This window comes from Lotus japonicus, chromosome 2, assembly GCF_012489685.1.
Source record: "Lotus japonicus ecotype B-129 chromosome 2, LjGifu_v1.2".
Lineage (NCBI taxonomy): Eukaryota > Viridiplantae > Streptophyta > Magnoliopsida > Fabales > Fabaceae > Lotus > Lotus japonicus.
Window position 1 is genome coordinate 25,568,797 of NC_080042.1, and position 11,103 is coordinate 25,579,899.

Consider the following 11,103-nt stretch of genomic DNA (forward strand, 5'->3'; position numbering starts at 1 on the left):
ATCTAACAAGTCAAGCACGAAAGCACAAATCTTAACACATCCTTTTTCATTTCAGACCACCAGAACATCATACAAAATTTCTGATACATTTTCGTGGCACCTAGGTGAACACTCAAAATACTCATGAGCTTCTTCCAAAATCATCCTTCTCAATTTTTTGTCTCTTGGTACACAAATCGTAATCATAAACCTAGAAAATTTGTCTATTCTTTCACAAATCGAATCTTCCTTTCTCACATAAGCTTGCTCTTGCAATTGCATGTCCTAAATCTGTTGCTGAAAATCACCAGTTAACCTCATTGTAACTTTATGACTCTTCGGGGTAGTTTCCATCCATATTTGTATCCCTAAACTTTGCTATTGAACCACAACCAGAACAAACAATTTACGGGGAGTTTACATCTAAGAACCACACCAATGTCCAGCTCCCGTATTGCATGACTACACATGCCCCGGCTCACTTCTAGCCAATGTTACAACTGCGTTACAAGTGGCTTTGTTTGGGTTTGCAATCTGGTCAAACTGGCCGCCGGCCGGTCCAGTTTGGTTTTCAGAACTATGCCTCATATGAATTACTGAGTTGTAATAAATATATCTTGACTTTACTAAAATAAAATCCTAAAAGAAATCAAGAGAACAAGATCTAATTATTCCATCCCCGTAGGATAGCTCAAGTGGTAGGAGCTGGGGGACATATGAGTTGGGTAGAGGGAGGTCCAGGGATCGAATCCTGGCGGGCGCAATTTCTTTCCGATGTAAAAAAAAAAATTCTAATCATTCCGGTTTTAAACATCAAACACGAGTTGAGGAAACAAGGTGCGACAATTGATGCCAAGTGGCATATATAACTTATTATTGGTATGTTCAAATAAAGGCTTTTGGGGGAAAAGATTAGATAAGCTTTTCAATTTCGAATTAAAAAAGCTATATAATGCACAAACAAAAACATTAACACATTAACATTCATAGTAATACATTATAAAAAATCATTACATTAGTGAACAACTCTTCTCTTTTTGTCCACAGGCCTCCATCAAAACATACAATAAGGTGGTTCTGTCATCTGCATGAGGATGCATGTGTTTCATTATACCATGCATGCAACTATTATCAAGATTTCTAAAGCAAAGCTCAGCCGGCTGCCCAGTGAAATTCAAGAATTTGAATTGCTGCTTTGTAGTGATGAGTCAGCTCACGCGTTAAACAATAGCATCGCAATGTTTAGTTTGGACCATTGTTCTTTACTATACTGTTAGTAAAAATTATGAAACCTCTAAACATGCCAAAATCTACTTTCAAATAATTTGGGAGGGTATGTCTAAGACTTCAGAACTACTGCTGCTGGTTGTTTCAAATTTTCTTCCCTTGATTACGACTACAAATCAGTTGGAACTATTGGTTGTTAGCTCTACAAAACAGCCAAATTGCTTCGTAATGATCCGTAGTACGGTAATGGGTAATCTAGATACCCTGTGTCTAACTTCACAATTAAGAATGTGTAGTTCCAATGTGATCAAGAATTTCACCAACATCATAGGACAATAGACCATTGATCAGACTAACAAGCGCTGAATGATAGTACATACAAGTTAAGTGTGTCTCCGTAACTTCAAAGATCTAGCTCAAAGGGATGAAGAACCAAAGCATGAAAATAAAAACACGGTAGATAACAGAGGATAAAAGGGAAAGGAAATGCATATGGGCAATATTTCTTGGACTTGATTTTTTTATCTCATTAATAGCAAGAAAATAGAATTCACACTAACAGGTATAGGAATATACTTGAAACAAAGGGAAATTTCAATATACTTCTATTATTTCAAACATACACTGCCTTCAAGATAACAACTTAAATTATGAACAGATTACCATCTTATTTTAGCATGTATTATTCTACCAAGAATTATTTCACTGTTCAAAGTGGAAGACATGTTTGATGTTCCTATAATGTAATAACTCTTCTTTTTCATATCAACTCAGTAACTCTTGCATGTCTGGTGAATTACACAATGAAACCTAAATTGATGCAAGAGGGAGAAAACTGGTTGATGCTAGATTTCAAAGAACCAATGTCGAAACAAAGTTTAATATACAAAAAATAAAAACAAATTACATCACATTATTAAACATATAGAAAATGTACCAAGTCATTTTACATAACTGAACTTACAAGCTGGAAAAAACCTCTCACTGTAGAATGTGAAGAAAACCTACAGAGCTTAGGGAGAATCAATTGGTCAATAAGTCTCCTTCAGGAAGGTCCCAGTTATCGTCGTCTTTTACCTTCTTGGTTGTTGTTGGGACATCCTGCTTGTTCTGTGCTGAAAATTTAGTGAAAGGGCGCCTGAAAATGATGTAAGGCAGACAAGTATCAAATAATCTTTGTTTATGGGAAATATTTAACCAGACCAGAAGAACGTGCCCAACTTTGCTGCCAACTAATACTAGATTGACCTAGTGAGGCACCAAGTAGAAATTCCATTGACCCATTCCAAGGGCTACAGAAAACATTAGACAGTACAAAGCTCCACACAAACATAGAAAAACAACAAGTTAGCAACATTCGCCCAAACCTCTAAAGCATGCTCAAAATTTAGGGTTGAATACATACTGAATACTACCCATATCCAGTACGCATTATGTAGTATTCATGTGTACAAATCAATCCAGTACGATATGTGTTTTTAATCTTTAATGCAGTTGAACAGAAACTCTATTATGCCTTGCCCACTTTTATATGTTTTGCTTTGCCCTAATTTCACTTGTCACCCAAATGCTACATTAACCATAGATACAAAATTTCCTGGACACCGCCCCCCAAAACAACAACAACAAGCCTAAGTAAGGCCGGCTATATGGATCACGCTACAGTCTACACCATAAAGCTCAATTACCTTCTCACATAATCCAGAACCTCATGCTTTAAGAGACCCAAGTCCCAAACTAACACATGTTTGGTATAAATATATGTACCTAACTCAGGATCCCACTAATTTTAAGAATTTATTTCCATACAAGCCTCATAATCCACCCAACATGAATCACTGATGCAAAAAATTATTAACTCCAACAGAAACAAACCAGTTTATTTACTTACTAATTTTATTAATAAAAAAAGGAAGAAGAACAAGAAGAAGAAAATTTGGTACCTTGCACGACTAGCACGTTTAGCAGCGTCACGGTGCTTGCGTTTCTTCTCGTCCTGCTTGTTCTCGAAGAACCTTCTCCTCTTGCACTCTTGAATGACACCGGCCTTCATCACTTCTCGCCGGAACCTGTTGAGCAGCCTCTCCTCCCCCTCTTCCTCTCCGACCACCACCTGGACGTTGTACGCGGATCGGAAGAATAACGTGTTCGAGTACGCCAAGGAAGGGCACACCACGGAAGACAGTTCGTCACAAGAAGGACCGTCGCGGCGTGGTGTCGTTGGAGACGCTGAGTTGTGAGAGGGTTTCATCATCTTGAGGGTGTGAGAAGGGAGCGGCGATGATGAAGGCAAGTTCAGTTGCGGCGGTGGTGACGGTTGTTTTGTGGGTAACAGGAAGGAGAGGAAGTTGGGGAGTGAAGAAGTTGAGACAGCCATTGAATTGAATTGGATTGGATGAGGCGAAAACGCAGGGTATGTTATCTGAATGAAATTAGACAATGAATGATACGACAATGGAAACTTACGTTTTGTTTCACGAGTGTGTCATCCAATGATAGCTAAGGTAAATGGCTAAGGCCAAGCTCTCGGGGCAACTCGTGGATTTCGAATACTGTTTTTGGATAAATATATTTTCAGTCCGTGAAATATAGAGTTTAATTTAAATTGGTTCTTTTTTTATTTTTTTAAAGTGGCTTTCATTCAACCAAAAATCAACTAGGCATGAAAGCAATTACATGAGTTTGAATTAGAAAATCACGCTCGTGAGGAACATCTACAACCCAAATAGAATTTGGAAAATGAAAAGAGTTCGTGATCAATTGATCAGCCACAAAATTACCAGAACGCTTAACAAAAGAAAAATGAAAAATTAGTAAAGGATGAGAGAAAATAAGGCGACCCTTCCAATAGATTTATGTAAGCTTCATAGACATGCAAACAAGCTGTCTCAAAGCACACTACTGCTTTGTTTGGTAGAGAAGAGATAAATAGAGAAGAGAGAGTGGAGAAAATATAAGTTTAGTAGAAAGAAATAGGTGAGAAATAGACTAGATTTAGTAGGTGATTGGTATGATAAAAAGAGAAGAGAGATAGAGAGGAGAGGATAAGGATATTACTTTTTGTGTTTAAAAATAATTATTTCTAATATAAAAGAGTTTATGGCGCTCAAAAGGTAATTACTGGTGGTCCCGAACAGCAGTAAAGTGAAATTTAGGATTCCAAATAAGGCATAAATACTCTTTTGGTCCCTGAAATTGTAAAGGGAATAAACCCTAGTCCTTGTAAAACTTTCGCAACAAATTGAGTACCTAATTTTTTTTTAATCCAATTAAGGACAAAGTGTGTCTGCCGTTGATGTGACTTAATTTTTTCACTGTCACCTTTTCCACGTGGCTTTTATTTAAATACAAAGTAATGCTACATGTTATGATTAAGAGGAAATCACTATTATCCCTAATTAAGCCCTAATTAACTAATTTTAGCACTAATTATTAAACCTTCAACAAATATTTAATTTCAAAAAATAAGTTTAATAATTATTAAACCTAAATAAATTCATAATCTAAAAATAAATTAAACATATAATCATAATCTTCATGTTGGCATCACCTGCAACAAATGGATTCCATAATCCATATGCACCATATTGGCATCACCTACAAATCCCTAACTAATTATCTCAGCCCCAATTAATAACCACATGAATGCATCAAGAACACCACACAACTCCACTCCAATTAATAATCATCTCACGCCGCCCCCATTTTTCTCCTCCAAATACTCCAAGTCCTTCATCATTCATCTTGATCTTCATCTTCAAACCTTCAACATCGAGATCACCACACCACTCCACTCCAACCACCAAACCATATAATCCAAAACCAAAACACCACACATCCAACCCAAACCTGAAAAATCTCAAAAACGTTCATCTTCAAATCCTAGAAACGATACTGGTGATACATGTGCGATACCAGCGATACGCGGCGATACGAACACAAATCGATACATGCATGGGATACTTGCGATACTAACTACCATGCCCCCAATGTGTGACCCACAGACTCCCTTGTGAACTTTTTACATCACCTGCACAGTCTGTCCTGTCATAAAACATCTAAGTAAAGGCATTGACGTACCTCGTCTGAATAATCGACCGGATAACAAGGCATACTGACTGGTCATTCTTCGCAGCCTCGTGGCCTCGAGTTTGTCCTCTGGCTCTATTCCTTGCTCTAATTAATCGATAATGGGTTGCCTCTAGTCCTCTCCAACCTCCTCTATTGCAAAGATTCTTCTCTGTTTTGGTCGTTTGATAGTTTCTTAGATAACAAATCGATTGTTCCCTGGCCGTTTGGTGCTAGCCAGTTTAGCAACCAGATCAGCCCTCCCATTTTGCTCCCTAGGGACATGCTCTATCTTAAGCTTGGTAAATGTGCCCACCATCATGGAGAAGAGCTGCAAGTAGCATGCAAGTTGCTCATCCTTAGCCTGGTATGTGCCTAAAACTTGGTTGACCACCAATGGTGCATCACTCCTGATGAGGAGGTCAGCCGCACCCATCTTGGTTGCCAGAGATATTCCAGCAATGAGAGCTTCATATTCTGTTTGATTGTTGCTAGCCTTGAACTCGAACCTGAGGGACTACTCGATCAATATGTTATTGGGTCCTTCTAAGATGATTCCAACCCCAGTACCCTTGAGGTTAGAGGACCCATCAATTGACAACACCCATAAAAAATTCAGCGACTGACCTCCCACCTCAGGAGTTAACTCCACTATGAAGTCGGAAAAAATTGAGCTTTGATGGCTCCCCGGAGCTCGTAATGGATTCCATACTCTGACATCTCAACCAACCACGAAACCATTCTTCTGGCTATGTCGAGCTTTTGGAGGACCTGTTTGATAGGTTGATCTGTTTTGACCACAATCTGATGGCTTTGAAAGTAAGGCCTCAGCTTTCTTCCTGTTGTCAACAAAGCTAAAACCACATTCTCTATCTTTTGGTATCTTGCCTCGGCTTACGAAGTAAATATGTGCTTGAATTTTCTCCTTCTCCTGTACTAATGCGGCACTAACAGAATAGTCAGTAGCTGAAAGGTATAAGTGCAAAGGCTTACCTTGTGTTGGTTTTTCAAGGACGGGTGGTGATGTTCGGTATTCTTTGAGTGCTTGGAAAGCCTGCTCACATTCTTCAGTCCACTCAAATCGTTTTACCTTTTTAAGGAGGTTGAAAAAAGGTCTTGCCTTATCGGTAGATCTTGACAAGAACCTAGCCAGAACCGCTACTCTCCCCGCCAACTATTGGACTTCCTTCACAGAGGTTGGGCTACGCATGTCCATGATGGATTGACATTTATTCGGGTTAGCTTCAATTCCTCGGTTAGTCAACATAAGGCCCAAAAATTTGTGACTTTGTACACCAAATGCGCATTTCTCCGGGTTGAGCTTCATATTCTTTCCACGAATTTCCTGGAAAACTTCCTTCAAGTCCACCAGATGGGCATATTCTGACGTGGATTTTACCGCCATGTCATCCACGTAAATCTTAATGTTTCTTCCTATATGTGAGCCAAAAACATTGTCCATCAGCCGCTGGTAAGTCACACCTACATTTTTAAGACCGACTGGCATAGACCTATAACAAGGTTAAAACGATGGAGGAGGCTGGTTCTTTGGGTGAGGAGGGACGGTCAGCGACGGCCCCTGTTTTGCAACCCTATCGACGTGGGCGTCCAAAAAAAATTCCAGCAAAGGACAAAAGCCTCGTATGACCTGCTCGGCCTGTTATGAGGCTATGGTAGCAGTTGGTTCCAAATGCATCACCAAGTACTCGTAGTGTCCATAGTGTGTCCTAAACGCGGTCTTTTGAATGTCCTCATCTTTGACTCTTATTTGTTGATATCCCGACCTCAAGTCAATCTTCGAGAAAACAACATCACCCCTCAACTGATCCATTAAGTCGTCAATCCTTGGCAACGGATATCGATTCTTTATCGTGACCTTGTTCAACTGTCGATAATCGATGCAGAGTCGCGATCGTCCGTCTTTCTTCTTTACCAACAGTACGGGCGCTCCCCATGGAGGAACACTAGGTCGAATAAACCCCTTCTTGGTTAAATCCTCGAGTTGACTCTTCAGCTCAGTCAATTCAGCCGGTGCCATACGATTAGGTGAAATCGATATAGGTCCAGTGCCTGGGACTGTGACGCCCTGGGCCGACGAGGGCGGGGAGTGATCGCCGGTGCAGTGAGCCACGGACAAGGAGCGGCTCCCGGCAGGCTTCTAGGCGAAGGGGCACATGAATGAACCGATCTCACACCCGAACAAGAGGTATTCCGAGACTGTATAGGGATGGACTATACAGTTGAGTAGGGCATAAAAGATTTGATTGCTACTACTCATAACAACAAGATGCATCTTCTTTTCAGGAGCCCAACTCATAAGAACTCCATGGTTAAGTGTGCTAGCATTGGAGTAATATTGGGATGGGTGATCTCCTGGGAAGTTTTCTCGGGAAGTGCGCGAGTGAGGATAAAGCGCCCTGAAAAGACTTGTGTTATTACCGTGAGGCCAGTCGTCAGATCGGGATGTTACAAATGGTATCAGAGCCGACCTCTCCTAGTACGGTGTCGTTCGGGGACGAACCAAGCGGAAGTTGGTGGGCCTGTGACGCCCGGGGCCGACGAGGGCGGGGAGTGATCGCCGGTGCAATGAGGCACGAACAAGGAGCGGCTCCTGGAAGGCTTCTAGGCGAAGGGGCACATGAATGAACCGATCTCACACCCGAACAAGAGGTATTCCGAGACTGTATAGGGATGGACTATACAGTTGAGGAGGGCATAAAAGATTTGATTGGTATTACTCATAACAACAAGTTGCAACTTCTTTTCGGGAGCCCAACTCATAAAAACTCCATGGTTAAGTGTGCTTGCCTTGGAGCAATATTGGGATGGGTGACCTCCTGGGAAGTTTTCCCGGGAAGCGCGTAAGTGAGGACAAAGCGCGCTAAAAAGACTCGTGTTGTTAGCATGAGGCAAGTCGTCAGATCGGGATGTTACAGGGACCACATCGATAGTGAATTCTACGTCTCCGAATGGGGGTATTCCATGTACATCCTCGGGAAATATATCTTCGAAGTCTTGCACGATGACAACTCCTTGCACCCCATTCTCCTTAGTCTCCACCACAGATGTAGCCAAAAGAGAACTCAAAGCCCTTTTTCTCAAAGAAAGCTTTGAAAAGTACGAGTTCAAGAACTCGGCGAGTCTAGTATCGGGGAAGATAACTACCTTATTGGTGCAATCAAGAAGAACATGGTTGTGGGACAGTCAATCCATGCCTATGATCACATCCAATCCCTAGAGGGGTAAGCAGGTCAAGTTAGCTACAACGTTCTCTACCTAATACATGTTATTCTGACCTTGCATCTCATCAAGTCATGAGCAGTTCAAATTCACAATAGATACCTTGGTCAGGACAACAAGAGGGTTTATAGTATATATTTCTATATATAGATTCTTATCGACTACATAGTTACTATAAATATCAGGTTCTTCACTAACGAACAACCTTCAAACACAAGCACATTACAGCAAGCATTCAACTCACTCCTCCTTCGATTGACACCCGATCAATCGATCTCGGAGTTCAAAACATCTTAAGCAAACAAGTCTACCCAAAGAGCTCTGGTTATCTCAACCAATGCTCTGATACCACAAATGTAACGCCCCAATTTCTCAACTGAGGAATCACATTAGTAACCTGACAAGTCTAAGGACATTTAGCAATCCCAAAATACAAGAGTAATTTTTTTGGAAAAGAACTAAACGCTTCATCGCTAAAGCGAATACATCTGTCACTTGTTTGATAAGATACTTCCACTATAGGTTTGTAAACATACCATAACCCTCAAAATTAAACCTGTACCCAACATAATAATATACATAGTCATAGGGAAATTCACAATATCATGAACACGGTTCAAAATAAGTACACACACTTAGACAAATGGCAAAAGTAAGGTTTTGGTAATGGAGTTTCAGAATATGAAGAAGACTCAAAGCGTAACCTACTAAGAGAAAACTAAACAACTTCTTCCATCTCTACTCTGCCGCTTACTATCTCTCTTCCATCTCGTACATGGCTAAGCATCGCCAGAAGGCTCTTCACCGCCTAATAGCGTTAAGCGCTCAAACAACAAGTAGCAAACAGAAAGGGTTAACTCCATGCAATTACCACGTATAAAAGAGAAAACATGTTATTCAGGTTTAATTACATAACATGATAATTAAACTAACGACTTATATCAAGTTTAAATGACAATTCATTGAACAACATAACATCAAAACCAAACATCAATATCATCGAACGTTAGTGTCCTATAATGCGACTATATGCTACTACCAATATGGATCGATCAGTATCGTCTCTCAAGACGGGACAATCACGCGGGACCACACCCACCTCATTGCCACTTAGCGTCACTATGGACGGGACAATCGCGTGGGACCACACCCACCTCATCGCCACTTTAGAACATCTCGAAAGATGGAACAATCCCGTGGGACCACACCCACCTCATTGCCAATTTATAACGCCTCGAAAGACGGGACAATCACGTGGGACCACACCCACCTCATTGCCACTTTCCCTATATGCCAAGTCAGTCAACGAAAATTTCCAAACCAATAATCAACTCAGAATAACCACATGTTATTCATAATTTCAACAATAAGCAATGGCCGAAGCCCCAGAAAACGGAGATGCGTGCCTCTATTATTTAACAACGGCCTTAGCTTCAGAAAACATTTGGCACAAATCTCAGAAAGCATTCCAAATAAGCAAGTATACAACATAGCAAGCCAATATTTCAATTAATTGTCAATCAAATGAAACACCTTCATCTCAAACGCATGCAGTGCGTTAAAAGCATGCAAGACTCAAAGACACTTCTATACTGAGTTACCCTTACCTTAGCCACTTTCTTTCCTAAGTTGGGGCTTCGATCCAATCACGTCATCGCTCCTCGTACCGACTAGCTTTCCTTCCATTCTTTAGTTTTGACACGAACGCATTATCGCACTTTATATCCTTAGAAAATTAATCGCTTCAGAAAATTCTAAGCTTCCAGACCTTAGCTTCCGTTCCAAAACTCGAGAATCCTCTCACACTCAAAATAAACACTCAAGAATTTTCACCAAAAATAAATCACACAAAACAAGTGTGTGTTTGTATCCTCTCCTTTGTATTTTCAATTGCTTCTGTGTATGTTTTCCAAAGAAATTCACGTTAATATATATAGGCCTCAGCCAAGCAGGAGGTGGCAATGGACCATGCACCAAGTAGGAGGTGTGGAACATGCAACAACAATCATAAGTGGAGGCTTGGAGGATAGGCATGTTGCAACAAGCATGAGGTGTCATTCTTGGAGATTAACATGTAAGAAGCATGAGGTGTGTGAAGGATTCTTCATTGTGTTGAGCAAGGAGAGAAAACAAGTGAAACATAGGGATCGTGAATGATAAAAAGGTTGAATGCCTTGTTATATGTATATTTTTTTTTTTTGGTTTTATAATATATATAAAAGTAGTTGAAATGGAAAGAATACGAACGAAATTTGACAAGGACGTGAGGATCAGAGAAAGAAACTGGGAAAATAAAGATAAGAAATGAGTGTGTTGCACTATTAATATATATTAAGATAAGAATAATAGTGTATGTTGATTTAGGTAGTGTAGGATTTAACTCATAGAGCTATAGAAAAAATATTAGGAAGATGAATCATTATCCTTAAAATTATTTGAGACTCTATGATATAATCTAAGATCACTTTGAGAAAATTTAAGTGATCAAGGAACAAGTATTAATAAGTTATTTAAACATATATATATTAAACTTTCTTGCACCATTCTTCTTCTTCTTTCTCTAATTAAGTTACGTGACTCTTATTCTTC

General features: G+C 40.1%; 1 protein-coding gene across 1 annotated transcript; it reads right to left on the reverse strand.

Annotated features, from left to right (window-relative positions):
* Positions 1 to 2,034: 2,034 nt before the first annotated feature.
* LOC130737835 (30S ribosomal protein S21, chloroplastic-like) lies at positions 2,035 to 3,707 on the reverse strand. The gene is made up of 2 exons (XM_057589688.1): positions 3,150 to 3,707; positions 2,035 to 2,344 (listed from the first exon to the last, which is right to left on the reverse strand). Exons 1-2 carry the CDS (start codon positions 3,581 to 3,583, stop codon positions 2,230 to 2,232), a joined length of 549 nt encoding a protein of 182 aa, XP_057445671.1. The 5' UTR covers positions 3,584 to 3,707; the 3' UTR covers positions 2,035 to 2,229.
* Between the last annotated feature and the right edge of the window lie 7,396 nt (positions 3,708 to 11,103).

What these genes read in the sequence shown, in the direction of transcription:
- LOC130737835 (XM_057589688.1), bottom strand. Translation starts at nt 3,583, where the DNA reads ATGGCTGTCTCAACTTCTTCACTCCCCAACTTCCTCTCCTTCCTGTTA. An exon ending in AAACGTGCTAGTCGTGCAAG is followed by an intron (nt 2,345 to 3,149) that starts GTACCAAATTTT and finishes CATCATTTTCAG; the next exon opens with GCGCCCTTTCACTAAATTTT.